General features: G+C 24.0%; 1 protein-coding gene across 1 annotated transcript in view; it reads right to left on the minus strand.

Annotated features, from left to right (window-relative positions):
• Nucleotides 1-10,929: 10,929 nt before the first annotated feature.
• LOC111636410 overlaps nt 10,930-18,359 on the minus strand; it is a 36,669-nt gene continuing 29,239 nt past the window's right edge. Inside the window, exon 5 of the mRNA XM_023381657.1 lies at nt 10,930-11,519. Within this exon, the coding sequence (XP_023237425.1) occupies nt 11,263-11,519 (257 nt within the window). The 3' untranslated portion in view covers nt 10,930-11,262. The remainder of the gene's footprint in view (nt 11,520-18,359) is intronic.

Below are 18,359 nucleotides of genomic sequence, written 5' to 3' on the forward strand. Positions count from 1 at the left end.
GAAAAATTTTCTAATAATTTTGATTATTAGAATATACAATTTTATAGAGAATGTATTAAAAAGTTTAAAGCTTCATATTGCACAGACTGTAAAGTTATATAAAATTAAACAAGCATTTTAACAAATAGCTAATCCAATTTAATTTTCAAAAATTGTATACAAATTTGACACAACATCATTTATACATTACATATCTTAGAATTAGATAACAGTTCAGTTGAACAAGGAATTCATCTTTTATTAATACATATATAACACTAAACTACATTATTTCTATTAAAACTACTATAACTTATACAATCATTTTTAATATTTTGCCAACAAAAATATCACTGAGCTGCCCATGTCAATGATAGGACTGTTTCAATAGCAATAATAACAATATATGGAAATGACAATTTTAAATGCTTTACAAGTTGTAAAATATGATAAATGTTAATATCTGTTTCAAAATAAAAATTATAATAAAACAATTTTACATATATAAATGTACAAAAAATGACAAAATTTGATTAGTATTTCAGATCATGAACACAAATGAATAAATAGTTAAACAAAAATTGATGAAATAAGCTGAATTACAATGTTTATAAATTTTCAAAACTAATTTTTATATTAAATGCAGAGAAATATATTTATTTATAATAAAAAATTATAATTTATATAGACAATTATATAGAAATATAAAAGTAATTTACATTTTATATTTCACCAAAAGTAAAATATATAATTATTACTATTTTTTAAAATATATTCAGTTTATAAAATTAAAACTAATTTAAGTAGTTGCAATATTTGAAACATATTTAATGTGTATATAATTATAGCTTATAAACTTTTTTGGTACATTAAAAAAAAATTCAAATATCTACATAACTATGAAAATGTTTGATGACAATTTTATTATAACACGAAATACATATCTATATATGTAAGGTATTAATGTACAATTAAAATTATATGAAATTTTGAATGTTTTATAAACTATATGTTATTTAAATATAATTTACTTATTTTTTATTCTCAGCCTTATTACACACAAAATTTACTTTAATTGTAATTATCTAACTTTAATGCAAATATATCAGAATCCACCCAATTGCATCAAATATATTTTAATAAAACTAAAAGTATATTTCTTTAATTGTGATTTTTAATATTTTCTTTAAACTAAAAACTATTAGGAAACATTTAAAAGTTTTTAATTATGATATAAACAAAGATAATAAGTATTTGTAAGAATAAATTTTAACAAAAAAACAGATAATGAATTATCAGTCAAACTAATAAATACCTTATACATTTTTGTATCATTTAGTTCAAACACAATGTATTTTAATTATTGCATTTAAAGTTAGATAACAGAGTGCTTTTATTTCAGAAAAGATATTAAAGTAATATAATAATGAATTTTCATATCTTTTGTTTTATAGAAAAATATTAAATTAACATCTCTTCAGTAAATTTTGTGATAATAAAATAATTGCAAACTTATAAGATAAACTGAATATTACAACATAAATAATATCTAGAATATATGAAAATAATATTTTTTTCAAATGAATTAAAAAATATAGAAAGATGATAATAAATATTCTTGTTTAAAATTTGATTTTATATTTTGCATGTTAAAATAATGAAGCAAATGTATATACATTAATAATAATATTAGTATTGATATGTAATACAGAGTTTAAAAAATTTTTTACCATTTTATCATCATTTCTAAAACTCTAATTCTGCAAAAATTAAAATTTAAAAATAAAAAATGATGAGCAAATTTCATATTATAACATAAGACATTTGCTTATCATTTTTCCTAATTTTTTTTTTCTGTTTAAAAATATAATTAAACTAATTTGCAAATAAACTTATTTTATCTTAAGATAAAATAAGTTTAAATATTGTAATTAATCTAAACAGCTATGTTAGAAGTAGACAAAAAACTGAAAATAAGTAAAATTTATTAACAAATTAAGTAATTAGGAAAACTTTCATATTTTCAACTATTACAAGAAATAAAATGTAATGTTGAAAAAAAATTGAAGACTAAAATTTAAAGCAGTCTTAAATAAATTTAATTGTTAAAAATTTATTTATAAATCACAACACATTAGAATAAAGAATTTTAAGGTTTGATATATTTTACTGTCAAAAAATAAAACTATTATGAGTTTATACATTATCATATAATCTTTTGAATGGATAACAGAATATAAAAAAATTTCATAAACTTGTTTGTATCAATACACATTTTTCATGTTATAAATGACAAGAAATATTAATTTTAAAATATTTCAGATTTTATATTTACTGTTCAACTTTTAATATATTTTTATTTAAAAAAGTATAGTATATTGAATTAACAAAATAGTAATTTTGTTTGAATTATAACAAAACATGTAAAAAAAATTATTAATAAATTACTTGTGCAATTAGTTGTAAAATTGTTTCATTATAATTTGTTACTAGTATAACAATAATAATAATAATAATAATAATAATAATGTAACTTTATTTAAATATAATTTATTGATTTGGATGCATTATTTCATTTTTTAAATCAAAATAAATATTTTTATTAATAAAACATATTAAATTAATAAGTTTTAATATTCTTGTAGCTATTCATACATATTCATGAAATAAACAGAATAATAGAAAAAAAATGTGAAATAATAAACATCAATCTGAATTTTACATGTAACAGATTTCTAAGAATAGATTCTAACAACAGATTTCAATTAGAAACAAAGTAATCTGTTAATTAAAGTAAATTCTTTCATTCTTTTGTGCATTTATCATTGGATTTAAATCTATAATCTCAATCTAAAATTTTATTTATAATTCTATACTATTAATCAAAATGTTTGATAATACTACACCTGATTAGAATTAAATTAAATTTGAATAATCATCATCAGATTCAGAAGACAAGAAACAAATTGGAAGATATTTGTTATCTATTAGAGCAATTGTTATTTGTTGTACTGTACATCTACTGATTGATATATAAATTTAGAAAATTTTTGAAAGAAATAAAACCTTTTAAAAAGTTTTTCTTCTAAATTTCCAATGAACAATTATATTCAATTTTTATCTATCAGCTATTTAGTTAAAAAAATAGCTAATGCAAAATTATATAGATGAGACCTATATAAAACAAATTCATCATTATAAACATCATGGAAAAGCACAATTTCCCTCAATGTATATAATTGGACTGTTTTCAATAATCGCAATGCTATATAATTTATATTGAAAAATTGTGTGATTAGTTCATAGTTGTCATTAAATGAATTTTGTTTGAAATTTATATCTTAATACTAAAACTTTCATATAAAATTATTTTCATTTCTAAGTTAATAAAAACTTTTTTCCCTGGCAGTTTTTGAACTAAAATGATTTTGATATTCAAATTTTTCATTTCAATGCAACTAGAAATTCTGTACAAAACATTATATTCTAACAAAAATTAAGGCTGATATTCAGTATTATCTCTACATAATATTTTAAACACTCTTTTGATATGTAAATTGATGGCAGTCAAATACATGCAGATAATGAATCTGTTATAATTATTATATGAGTAATAATGCCAATTTATTTTAAAAATCAATAATTTATTATTTTCCTGTAAGATGGACTGGAAAGTAAAAATAGTACATCTATAAGTTTGTACTTTTAGTTTCTGAGATGATATTAATGTATGAAAATTCATTCAAAAAAGATTCAACATGCTTACATATGAATGTACTGTACATACAATGTGCAATAATAAACAATGATAGCTTGACTAGAATATAATCTAGTGAGGAAATCTATGATAATGCTTATTCATGTGCAATACAAATGAATAAAAAATTGAAGAATGTGTGTTCAAATTTGAGATTTGTAACGAAGCAATCACAATGTTATTCAGTCTAAATATATTAATGAAATACAATATATTAATTGATGTGTTTGGTGAATGAGCAAAATAACTGATACACCAAATATGCATAATAAAATAAAGAGCTAGTTAACATTAAAAAATTAATTGCATCAAAGAATTTTTGAATTTTAAATAAATCTGACTAAATGAAATTAGTCTAGATATTCCAATATAATAATATAATTAACACAGATTTTCATGGAAAAATTCTTATAAATCTATACAAAAAAATTTTAATAGAAATCTTAAATACAATATAACTCTTATCCTTACTTTCCAAACCAACATTTGTTCAAATACAAAAACTGAAAAATTAATCATATTTAGTTATCAACAGCTTAATTAAATTTATAAAATCAAATTACTTATTACCTATTCAAGAACAATGATTAAATATACATTTGCAAAATTTGGTCATTGTTTTGTTTCTGATTAGGTTAAGAATTAGAAAAAATTTTAAGGCAATTTAATCAGTTTAATTTCATTTATAATTTATTCTAAACTTTTAGTATTTAGTCAGAATCATAAATCAAGTTCAAAATTACAAAATCTGCACTAAAGTTTGGTAATGCAGATAAAATTTTTACAACTACCTATAAGAGTCAACAAACATTAACAAAACTAAAAAGTTTCATATTAAAGATAAACTACAAGTATCTAAGGCAGTATTTGAAAATGAACATTAGCAATGTATTAAATCATTCAAACTGAAAGTAGAGATCATAAACAATTGTCTTGAGAATTAGTATTTAACATGTGCTAAAACTTATAATGTTGAGAGGGGGGAAAACTATATACACGTATCCTCCATACAACAGTTTGGAAAATTGGGGATATTCCCCATATAACTACCTCCAGTTTTGCTCTAACATGGTTTTGGAAAGCATCCATACAAAATTTCACAATTTTTAAGTGTAAACATTGTTATTCAATATTTTTTTTTATTCAAGCAAGCACAAGTCATCTCAAATTTGTCCACAGATTTTATAACATTGAAATTTTCAATTATTTTGTTCTTTTCATCAGGTTTTCTTTAATGAAAACTTCAATTTTTTCTTCCTTGTCTTAACTTTCCTATCAACCAGGTGACATCATCATTGTTTTCAGACTTTAGCCCTTAAAACTATCACTGAGTTTTCTTTTTATAGATTAATCTTCATATTTAGTAAAATTTATTTAAACAATTTTAGGTAAGTATTATTAAACTTTTTTTAACTGTAGGTATTACTTACCTACAAATAATTATTCCATTCATTAAAATGATGAATGAAATACAGCAATATCTCAGTACTTGAACAATTCAGTAATCAAACACAAATTCTAGAAAAAGTTGCTCAGTACTCAACTGAACAAATTTTCAATTAATAACATATTTTTATTTTGTCATCCATAAAAATTTTTATGATAAAAATAAACAATACGAAAATGTTGCTGACACTTCTGGAGTCTGGATCAAGATCAATAAAATAGCTGAGAATTTTCATCTCATTGTATTTTGTAAAAAGAAGTTGCCCTTGTTTAACTAAAATTAATATTAATGCATAATACAGTACTTTTAATTGTGATTGTTAATTAATTACTGATTGGAAATAAATTATCGATTGCTTTAATAAACATAATTCTCTTAGTAACAAAAAAGAATAGTATACTTTTGCAAACTTCTGAAACATAACTATGTTTTGCATTAATCCTTTGTTTCATATAGTATGGATTCGCATAACATAGCACTTTTTTAGAATATAACTACCATGTTATATGTGGGATACCTGTGTATATATATATTAGAATATACAAAATGTGAAAGTATTAAAGATTTGATAATAATAATAATAACAACAATGTTATTGAGATTCCATAATAAAGAAAAGAAATAGCAAATAAAATATTTAAGCAAACCATGTTTTTATTTTGAATAATACAATAGAACCAAATATCTGGTAAGCTTAGAACTAGAAGGGGTCTGGATTTCTGAATCTTCTAATTTTCTGGACACAAGTTAAATGTATATTTAAAATATAAAACAAACAATGAAAAATAAGAACAAAACTGTTTTTAACATACTGTATGCCAGCATTCACACTGGAACTGGCATCATGCAATGGGTATTTCACTAAAAACAAAGTGGCCTTGTGATAAACTATAGCTGTACTACAACCCAGCAAATTTAAAACTAGCCAGTTTCAAATATAACTGGTTTTCTGGTACTTCCAGATTTCTGAAAGCTGGATATTTAGTCCAATAAATCATCTACTAAACTCCAAATACAAAAATCCATATGAAAGCTATGCAAACAATTGCAATATGAAATGTATTGCAAATAAAGAAATTAAGAACTGTGAGCATGCAAGAAAAGTAGATAATCAAAGAACTAACAATACATTTAAACAGATGAACCAATGTTCAGAAAGAAGGCATAATCTGTTATGTTAGTCAAATTTNATAATATATTATAATTTTTATAATTAATAATTTTGTCTTTAATCCTTTTACACATTTTAAACTTAATCGATTTCATAATATAGGTCATGTGAAACTATTAATAAAAGCTACATATTAAAAAGCTTCACATGGTCTACAAATCATACTTAATTTTAAGTGATTTGTTTTGATGTTTCGACCCAAATAATGTGTCAAATAAAGTGTCTCTCATTTTAAAACAAAAAATATGCTGTTATTATTCTTTAAAATGACATGCTGATTGATTAAATGTAACAAAAATAACTGTAAAAAATTTCTTAAAAGAAACAGAATTTGTAGAGAATTAAAGTAATTGAAATAGTATCACAAATAAATGTGTAGCTATTTATGATAGATTAATTATGAGTAATTTAGACCATAATTCAACTTAACTTTTTGTAAATAATTAAATTTGAAATATAAGTTACAGGAAATAACAAAAACATTAAATAAACTTTATAAAACAATTAAATGAAGAAGGATAAAAATAAAGGCTTTAACTATGTAACTATGTAACAGTTAAAACACTTTTAGTAAATTATAAGTAGTTTAAATAATGCAAAATAAATTAAAACATTAACAATGTGAGTATTTCTTAATTATTTTTGAGCAAATGAGCAATGAATTAAATTTCTCAAATGACAAAATTAATTTCAGACTTTAATTATTACATATTAAAATCAGCTATAATGAATAAGTTTTCTAAGTTATTTTTCTCCTCGTGAATTTTACTGAATCTCATTTTTCAAGCAAATTGAGTATTTATCTAAAATTTAATTATGATAAAATTATGTAAATTTTTTACAGTTATAATTTAAAATTACTAAATTATTTTTCATTCTAAAACCTTCAGACAGCAATTGGAAAGATTAATATCAAAATTGGGTAAAAGTACAAAATAACTAAAATATTAAAACTTTTTTAAACTACTTATTGAAATAATAAGTAATAAAATAATTTTTACTTGATCACTATTTTATTACAATAATGATAGTGTTATAATAAAAAATAAAAAGATTTATTTGCTTATAATCATACAGATAAATCAGGATTTTCATCATTAATTATACATTTTCACACTATTTATAGTGTTCAAAATAAAACATTAAGAAAAATAACTGAAAATCAGATTCTTATTTTTTTTGTAATAACTTATTTTTATTGGACAGTTGTCATATAAGTAATAATATCTTCATATCACTGTTAAAAAATAAAAGATAAAAATAGAAAATAATTTATAAGAAAAAATGAAAGTTTCCCATATTACATCTTAATATAAATCAACCAATCAAAACTAACTAAATGATATACATGTTTTGAATATCATGGAATGAAAACAAAAATTTTAAACTTTTTGAATGTAAGATAATTTTAACAAATGAACAATATTTGTAATGACAGGTACTGGCTAGTTATTCTGAAGGAAATTCTATCAGAATAAGAAAGAGTACAATTTGTAATTACTATTTTAAAAAGTATATTTAAAAATAGCTCATTTATTTAAAGTAATTGCATATAATGCTATTATGAAATGAATGATTTATGTATATATACAAATTTCAGTCTATAAAATATTTAAAGTTCATCACCAAATTCAAAACTATATAATAATTGCATTATTTTTATTTTTGCTGATGCTCTTTTCTGTGGTGAAAGCCTCTTCAATGAATGTGATAAACTCATACAAAATAAATCATTTTCATCATACTGTTTTGGAATTATATCACCATTTATTCCTAGAGTCTGCCATCCAATTTCATTAGAAACATTCAAGTCTGGAGAATGTCTTTTTCGTTTGCCTTTAGCTTGCTGACAGTTGCTATCAGATGATTCTAAATCAAAAAATTTAATATTTATTAACAACAATATATTTAAAAAAATAAATCCTTCTATTATAAAATTGTTGTAATTGAAATTTATTCAAACTATGACACAAAAAGATTAAAGAATATCATTTAATATTTATGATACATTTCATTGATATCTTAATGATATCATGCTAATCAATTATTTTCAGTATTTTTTTTATTATTATTATAATACTGATATTCCAAAGCTTTAAAGGATTTTTAAAAGTTTGCAAATATTTAATTTATTTTTTTAGGTAAATAAATCAAACTATAATATAAACAAATGATTTGAACTTATCAAAAATATAATTACTCATTCCTAATCAATTTTTAATCATTNAATCTTCATATTTAGTAAAATTTATTTAAACAATTTTAGGTAAGTATTATTAAACTTTTTTTAACTGTAGGTATTACTTACCTACAAATAATTATTCCATTCATTAAAATGATGAATGAAATACAGCAATATCTCAGTACTTGAACAATTCAGTAATCAAACACAAATTCTAGAAAAAGTTGCTCAGTACTCAACTGAACAAATTTTCAATTAATAACATATTTTTATTTTGTCATCCATAAAAATTTTTATGATAAAAATAAACAATACGAAAATGTTGCTGACACTTCTGGAGTCTGGATCAAGATCAATAAAATAGCTGAGAATTTTCATCTCATTGTATTTTGTAAAAAGAAGTTGCCCTTGTTTAACTAAAATTAATATTAATGCATAATACAGTACTTTTAATTGTGATTGTTAATTAATTACTGATTGGAAATAAATTATCGATTGCTTTAATAAACATAATTCTCTTAGTAACAAAAAAGAATAGTATACTTTTGCAAACTTCTGAAACATAACTATGTTTTGCATTAATCCTTTGTTTCATATAGTATGGATTCGCATAACATAGCACTTTTTTAGAATATAACTACCATGTTATATGTGGGATACCTGTGTATATATATATTAGAATATACAAAATGTGAAAGTATTAAAGATTTGATAATAATAATAATAACAACAATGTTATTGAGATTCCATAATAAAGAAAAGAAATAGCAAATAAAATATTTAAGCAAACCATGTTTTTATTTTGAATAATACAATAGAACCAAATATCTGGTAAGCTTAGAACTAGAAGGGGTCTGGATTTCTGAATCTTCTAATTTTCTGGACACAAGTTAAATGTATATTTAAAATATAAAACAAACAATGAAAAATAAGAACAAAACTGTTTTTAACATACTGTATGCCAGCATTCACACTGGAACTGGCATCATGCAATGGGTATTTCACTAAAAACAAAGTGGCCTTGTGATAAACTATAGCTGTACTACAACCCAGCAAATTTAAAACTAGCCAGTTTCAAATATAACTGGTTTTCTGGTACTTCCAGATTTCTGAAAGCTGGATATTTAGTCCAATAAATCATCTACTAAACTCCAAATACAAAAATCCATATGAAAGCTATGCAAACAATTGCAATATGAAATGTATTGCAAATAAAGANATGTGAAACTATTAATAAAAGCTACATATTAAAAAGCTTCACATGGTCTACAAATCATACTTAATTTTAAGTGATTTGTTTTGATGTTTCGACCCAAATAATGTGTCAAATAAAGTGTCTCTCATTTTAAAACAAAAAATATGCTGTTATTATTCTTTAAAATGACATGCTGATTGATTAAATGTAACAAAAATAACTGTAAAAAATTTCTTAAAAGAAACAGAATTTGTAGAGAATTAAAGTAATTGAAATAGTATCACAAATAAATGTGTAGCTATTTATGATAGATTAATTATGAGTAATTTAGACCATAATTCAACTTAACTTTTTGTAAATAATTAAATTTGAAATATAAGTTACAGGAAATAACAAAAACATTAAATAAACTTTATAAAACAATTAAATGAAGAAGGATAAAAATAAAGGCTTTAACTATGTAACTATGTAACAGTTAAAACACTTTTAGTAAATTATAAGTAGTTTAAATAATGCAAAATAAATTAAAACATTAACAATGTGAGTATTTCTTAATTATTTTTGAGCAAATGAGCAATGAATTAAATTTCTCAAATGACAAAATTAATTTCAGACTTTAATTATTACATATTAAAATCAGCTATAATGAATAAGTTTTCTAAGTTATTTTTCTCCTCGTGAATTTTACTGAATCTCATTTTTCAAGCAAATTGAGTATTTATCTAAAATTTAATTATGATAAAATTATGTAAATTTTTTACAGTTATAATTTAAAATTACTAAATTATTTTTCATTCTAAAACCTTCAGACAGCAATTGGAAAGATTAATATCAAAATTGGGTAAAAGTACAAAATAACTAAAATATTAAAACTTTTTTAAACTACTTATTGAAATAATAAGTAATAAAATAATTTTTACTTGATCACTATTTTATTACAATAATGATAGTGTTATAATAAAAAATAAAAAGATTTATTTGCTTATAATCATACAGATAAATCAGGATTTTCATCATTAATTATACATTTTCACACTATTTATAGTGTTCAAAATAAAACATTAAGAAAAATAACTGAAAATCAGATTCTTATTTTTTTTGTAATAACTTATTTTTATTGGACAGTTGTCATATAAGTAATAATATCTTCATATCACTGTTAAAAAATAAAAGATAAAAATAGAAAATAATTTATAAGAAAAAATGAAAGTTTCCCATATTACATCTTAATATAAATCAACCAATCAAAACTAACTAAATGATATACATGTTTTGAATATCATGGAATGAAAACAAAAATTTTAAACTTTTTGAATGTAAGATAATTTTAACAAATGAACAATATTTGTAATGACAGGTACTGGCTAGTTATTCTGAAGGAAATTCTATCAGAATAAGAAAGAGTACAATTTGTAATTACTATTTTAAAAAGTATATTTAAAAATAGCTCATTTATTTAAAGTAATTGCATATAATGCTATTATGAAATGAATGATTTATGTATATATACAAATTTCAGTCTATAAAATATTTAAAGTTCATCACCAAATTCAAAACTATATAATAATTGCATTATTTTTATTTTTGCTGATGCTCTTTTCTGTGGTGAAAGCCTCTTCAATGAATGTGATAAACTCATACAAAATAAATCATTTTCATCATACTGTTTTGGAATTATATCACCATTTATTCCTAGAGTCTGCCATCCAATTTCATTAGAAACATTCAAGTCTGGAGAATGTCTTTTTCGTTTGCCTTTAGCTTGCTGACAGTTGCTATCAGATGATTCTAAATCAAAAAATTTAATATTTATTAACAACAATATATTTAAAAAAATAAATCCTTCTATTATAAAATTGTTGTAATTGAAATTTATTCAAACTATGACACAAAAAGATTAAAGAATATCATTTAATATTTATGATACATTTCATTGATATCTTAATGATATCATGCTAATCAATTATTTTCAGTATTTTTTTTATTATTATTATAATACTGATATTCCAAAGCTTTAAAGGATTTTTAAAAGTTTGCAAATATTTAATTTATTTTTTTAGGTAAATAAATCAAACTATAATATAAACAAATGATTTGAACTTATCAAAAATATAATTACTCATTCCTAATCAATTTTTAATCATTATAATAATGGTTAAAAATTATCAAAATACACACTCCATATAAACTAATACACTAAAATAAAAAATGTAATAAAATAATGCTTTATCAATAAGTACATTCTTTCTGTTTAATTTAGATTATTTTTAAACCTACAATTATTTTTTTAAGTAAAAACATTAAAATATAATTAAAACTTATATTACAAAAAGTTTCTAAATAAAATTTGTCATACAAATTTATGTTAGATATTGAAAAACTAAATAATTTAAAACAGAAAATTAACTTAAGCTTAGTTCACACTAAGCATGATTTGCTGGTGAAAGCAAAAAACATGAACTACACATTAGGCATGGCATCATTTCCAGCAAATTTTACCATTTCATGAATCACTTTGATGTTTGGAACTGTCAAAGTTTTTCGCTAGCAAAAAATTGTGCCTCCAATTGTATTCCTGCTAGTTGCCACATGGTTCTTGTTGTTTTCAAGATGGCTATAGAAACTTTCTCATGCAATAGAGCAGAGTGCAATAGTGTTGTAATTCACAGTTTTTTTAATATTCCTCTCACCCAGCATTGTTTTCTATTTGACATCTTTCTTTTTTTCTCAATAAAAAACAAACATAGTTATCAACAGAAAATCGGAAGCAGCCATTTTATTTTTCAAGATGATGTTTTCTCTTGCTTGCAAATGATTGGTTGCTTAAAATTCATAATTGCTTTTGGTTGTGTGGATCAATTTCACTAGACAAATAAAAATCACTTTTGCTATTCAATCAGTGTGAACTAAACTAACATTTATTCTGATACAATTGTATAACAACAAAAACTACGTCAACAAGCAAAATTGATGATATGTTTGTAAAACTACCAAAAATTCTAAAAATAAAAAGCAAACATTTCAATAGTATTAATACCAATAATAATAAAAACAGTAATAATATTAATAGCAGGAATAGGTTTTTTCCTCTCACAAGGAGAGCCTACGGCTTTGGGGTAACGGATTTTGATGATCTTTGGTGTAGAGGTAGTACACCTTATAAAACAATTAAATGAAGAAGGATAAAAATAAAGGCTTTAACTATGTAACTATGTAACAGTTAAAACACTTTTAGTAAATTATAAGTAGTTTAAATAATGCAAAATAAATTAAAACATTAACAATGTGAGTATTTCTTAATTATTTTTGAGCAAATGAGCAATGAATTAAATTTCTCAAATGACAAAATTAATTTCAGACTTTAATTATTACATATTAAAATCAGCTATAATGAATAAGTTTTCTAAGTTATTTTTCTCCTCGTGAATTTTACTGAATCTCATTTTTCAAGCAAATTGAGTATTTATCTAAAATTTAATTATGATAAAATTATGTAAATTTTTTACAGTTATAATTTAAAATATAAAACAAACAATGAAAAATAAGAACAAAACTGTTTTTAACATACTGTATGCCAGCATTCACACTGGAACTGGCATCATGCAATGGGTATTTCACTAAAAACAAAGTGGCCTTGTGATAAACTATAGCTGTACTACAACCCAGCAAATTTAAAACTAGCCAGTTTCAAATATAACTGGTTTTCTGGTACTTCCAGATTTCTGAAAGCTGGATATTTAGTCCAATAAATCATCTACTAAACTCCAAATACAAAAATCCATATGAAAGCTATGCAAACAATTGCAATATGAAATGTATTGCAAATAAAGAAATTAAGAACTGTGAGCATGCAAGAAAAGTAGATAATCAAAGAACTAACAATACATTTAAACAGATGAACCAATGTTCAGAAAGAAGGCATAATCTGTTATGTTAGTCAAATTTTTTTAACTCTCTCTTTCTTATTGAATATTTTTATTTCTTACTTTGAAATTATCTAATATTCAATTCATCACTTTTATAATTTTTAATTTTATAATAATATAAATAATATATTATAATNCACCTATGAGCCAACTTTCCCATCTAATGGTGACCGATCTAATTCTCACTAGGAGCGTTTTTTCTATTGGAGTTCTTTTTCACTCACTCTTTAACAGTTCGTTTCTAAATTTCGACACGAATAGACATATTTGTGTAGTAAAACTTATTTTGAAAAATTATTTTATAATCAAAAAATGTCGAGTGTTTAGCTTTTAAGTGTTTGGAAGTTTTACTTTGTCTTGTAATTTTGATAGCAAAGTGGATAAGACACTATTTTCTGAGGCCCGTTTTTCAGAAATGCTTGAGAAGTGAATCCTATCATTTGGACAAGAAACTGTTTGTGTTTAGAGCTAAGTGCTCACCAAGTTTCATTCAAATCAGAGACCCAAATGTCTGGCCATCTCCTTGTTAGATTTGATGAGTGATTGTTCACAGGTATCACATAAGCACTTCCAGTAGTTGGATTTCATAGTAAATTCATTCTCATTGCAGGTCATAATGCAACCAGAAGAGCAGTTCTGAAACCAATTCAGCAAAAGCACACTTGGAAATACAGTCATGCTTGTTTTATTTAGTAATGATGTGTGACATCCACTTCTGTGTACTCTATGTCCAGCAACTTCAGCACTCTGCAGACCACTGATAGAGCAAAGTCTAGTTCAGAAACTATCTCCTTCTGCATGATCCAAGCATAAAAAGGTGACTAGCTGCCTTACCAGATCATCACTAATCTCCTGATCTCAAGTTGTCTATTATGTGTCTTACAGTTTTGGTGCTGAATATTCCAGATCTGAATTGAATGAACGAACTTCTCACAGTGTGTTCAGATAGTCCATAGTTATCATAAATTTTTGCTAAATTTTCAATGGTCCACAGAGAATCCAAACTGCAATTTAAAGAACTGTTAATATTTTCATTAATTTTTTCTGATATTTTTGAGAATTTTTTGAAATTTACACAGATTCAGAACATAGTTTTTTACATCTTTCAAAAGTTTGCATTTTTTACTACTAACTGAATTTTTTTTTTTTGAAACCTTACCCTAAAAGTCACCTACAGGTATTTAGTAAGCACCTTTTTTGTAGCAACACTTTTCTGATTAACCTGATATTAATGTATTTTTGCAGAATGAGCAGTATGCCATATATAACTGGGAAACCAGCATGCTAGTTAAATTGTGACTAAAAAAATAAAATTAATTATATGTAACAAAACTAGTTGCTAAATAAATGTTAAAGAAAACATTCTTCAGAGTACAACAAAATAATAACATTGTAATTTGGATTTGTAACTTCAAATCAGGAAGAGTTTTTGTTCACAGAGCAATAAAACAATTAGCAACTTACTGACATTAATTACAATAGTAGTTAGTCAGTGCAGCCTCAAATTTCAAACAAAGCAGACATTAATAACTGTAAATTGAGATAATTTACAGTGAGTTTCTGAAATTTGATATGTTTATTTTTGTGTTTTTGGATCCAATTACAATAAATAAACATAAACAAAAAAGGCACTTTAGTATTCCATTAGTATTTTACATCATTAGAAAGAATACAAAATGCAGAAATTAAACATATAATCGTAGTTTTGATGTAATGCTGACAGTTTCACAATTTTAGAATAATAACTCATTTGTTTTTTCATGCACTCTCTAGACCCTCTAGAGGGGGATGTATAACCTCGCTTAAACAGGCATGCCAGCATTCCCTGGAATAAATTAGAATGCTGGTTTTTACCATACAGAAATATCTGATTTCATGGTCTCCCAGATAGACTGACAAGTCAGTCAATCTGCAAAAATACAGTATAAAATAATATAATTTAAACATTTCATATTAATCTAATGAGGAAACCTAAATAATTAAGAACTATGTAATAGGAACAATGAAATTTATGCCAGATGATTAAAAGTAGAATACTGATTAATTCCCACTTTTTTAAAAGAATATTTTAAAATTTATTCTGATTTTTAGGAAGTAATTTTTTAATTACAAAAAAAAATTATCTTACAGAATAAGTTAGAAAATAATAAATTAAATCAGAATTTTGTAATTAATAAACAATGATCAAAAAATATAAATTCAATGTACTTAAATTCTTTACTAACAGCTTCTCAAAATAATTTCAGAAATATCTATGAAAATATTTACATTCTTTATTGGATTACTGGAATTTAAAATAAAAATATTAACCATTACAAATATATGATACACTGGTGATTCAATATAATATGCTTTGATAGAATGCATGCAGCATATGGATTTCAATTTATTGTCCAGTCTCTTCAGATCCTACTGTTTTTATTACATCTTATTGTAGGCTATTAAGTTAAATTGGCAGCATCCATTGACTCAACTTGCAATATTTGCTAGCCATGTCTATACTTTCTCCTTGCTACTGTTTAATCACAGCTAAGTGCCTTGATATGGAAAAAGCTGAACAAAATAGATGGTAGGGGTGTCTGAGTAAGTTAAACAGTAAGTTCATAAACTTACTCAGAGCCATAACTAGCCATTCCTGTGCCCTGTGCAAGAATTTGCATTTAGGTCCCTTAATTTATTTGGTTTTGGGAAAATAATAAAACAAATACATTACAATAGATTTTTAATAAGATTTATTTTAATTGAATTTTTCTGGCTTTCATTTCAGCAAATTCATTAATTACACCTTCATAATTAATATTTTTAATGATATTGTATTCGATTAAAATAATAGAAATATTGGATAATTGTTCTTGTCCACTAGTTGATCTTAAATAATTTTTTATTAAGTTTAACTTGCTAAAACTTCCCTCACACGAAGCAATAGAAACGGGAAGAGTTAGAAATATTCGAAGAGCGACATTGATATTTGGGTAAGACTCAATTAAACCAAAATCATGAAGAGCCTGTAGAATATTAAGTGGAGATGCAGTTTCTATATTTTGTACAAGAGTCATTACTTCAAAATTAGAACTTTCAATTTCACTTGTGAAGTTACTTTTTTAAATCTTTGCTATATTTAATAACAAGATCTGCAGCTGATTTTTTTAAATCAGCAACACTCATGTATTGTAAAGACGAGCCACAGAGAAAGCAAAAATCGTCACAGATAGTTTTCATTTTTTCATAACGCCAATCTATTTGACACAATAGAGTGTCAAGAACAATGTAAATTTGTATTTTAAATAATTTTTCGGGTGTCAAGTTACTTCCTTCATTTGTTGTTTTATCTATTTCCATTATCTGAACTCTTTTTTTTTCGTTTATTAAGAAATCCCTTTTATATACTTTTTGGTTTGTTTTAAGAATATGATCAATAATAGCATCTGTTAATATTGTTGGCCATAAAGCTATATCATTTATTACTTCCATGTATCTATATATATCGAAGCGTTTTTCTGGACTATTTCTATCTTCTGCGTTTTCGCAATCCCTTTTTTCAGTAGCATTTTAAAGACTGCGGGAGCCNAAAATTATAACGAGATAGTTACTGTTAATAGATATATCTAAATAAATAGATGTTATATGTTTTTATCAAAGCGAGAAATAGCATTTAGTGGGCATATGGAATATATTGGATCTAATAACACAGGTAATTATATTGAACTTGTTTATTTATTAAGTACGTCAGATAAATAATCTATTAAAAATACATTTAAAGAAAGTATTAATTGATTGTCCCTGGAAGTCGGCTTCTTATAGAAACACAGCTTTCTATCATCGAATGTCACGGCACGCCACTGCAATTTAGCAATTAAAAAAATCCCCAAGCATATTTATTTTTCTTACAAAATGTTACATTTACAGAGTTATAGCTCTACATACTGTAGAAAAATCTAGATATACAGTTTTGTATATAGTAATAATATTAGTAGTTGCCAGAGAGCTCTATAAAGTAAAGAAAAATCTGTAAATTTGAAAACTATAAATATAAATTTAAATTTCTCAAAAAATAAATTAAAAAATCTCAAAAAGTTGCTACTATTGCTGAGTGAGGTCTCCGCTACCTCACTACGTCCCTCTAAAAGTCGCAACAGTTGGAAACACCAGTGAGCAGACATCTAGGGTCAAAGTAAGGTGAAATGTAATTGCCAAACCGTGCTGTAGAAAGGCAGAAAAATTTTTAATTTAAAAATATAATTTCTTGTGAACAGCAGTTTGGGCCCCCTTCCAAATGGACCCTGTGCGGGTACACCTGTTGCACCTGCCTAGTTACAGCTCTGAACTTACTGTTCTTCTTACTCAGTGGTCACCTTATGACATGGGTTGTTTGTACATTTCAAAAAAAGTTCCTCTTATAATGCAGTTAAATTTTTGAACAAGGACCGTGTCATTGGTGCACAAGAATAGTGACACAACTAAAAAAAAATAGAACTTTCAGAACAGCCATTTAAAAGTTTCTTGTTTCCTGCAAGGCTTTGTCATGCTCTTGAATTTTTAAAATTTTCAAATCTTTTTAGGAAATAAATATTAGTGTTTGTTCTTCCACATAAAAATATGGGGAGTTTGCTATACATTTCTACAATAAACTCAAAATTAGAAATTTTTGAGTTGTGTCACTATTCTTGTGCACCAACGATGTTATATTGAGTTACTAGTGCAA

This window comes from Centruroides sculpturatus, unplaced genomic scaffold (assembly GCF_000671375.1).
Source record: "Centruroides sculpturatus isolate CEXI.00-Female unplaced genomic scaffold, Cexi_2.0 scaffold761, whole genome shotgun sequence".
Taxonomy (NCBI): domain Eukaryota; kingdom Metazoa; phylum Arthropoda; class Arachnida; order Scorpiones; family Buthidae; genus Centruroides; species Centruroides sculpturatus.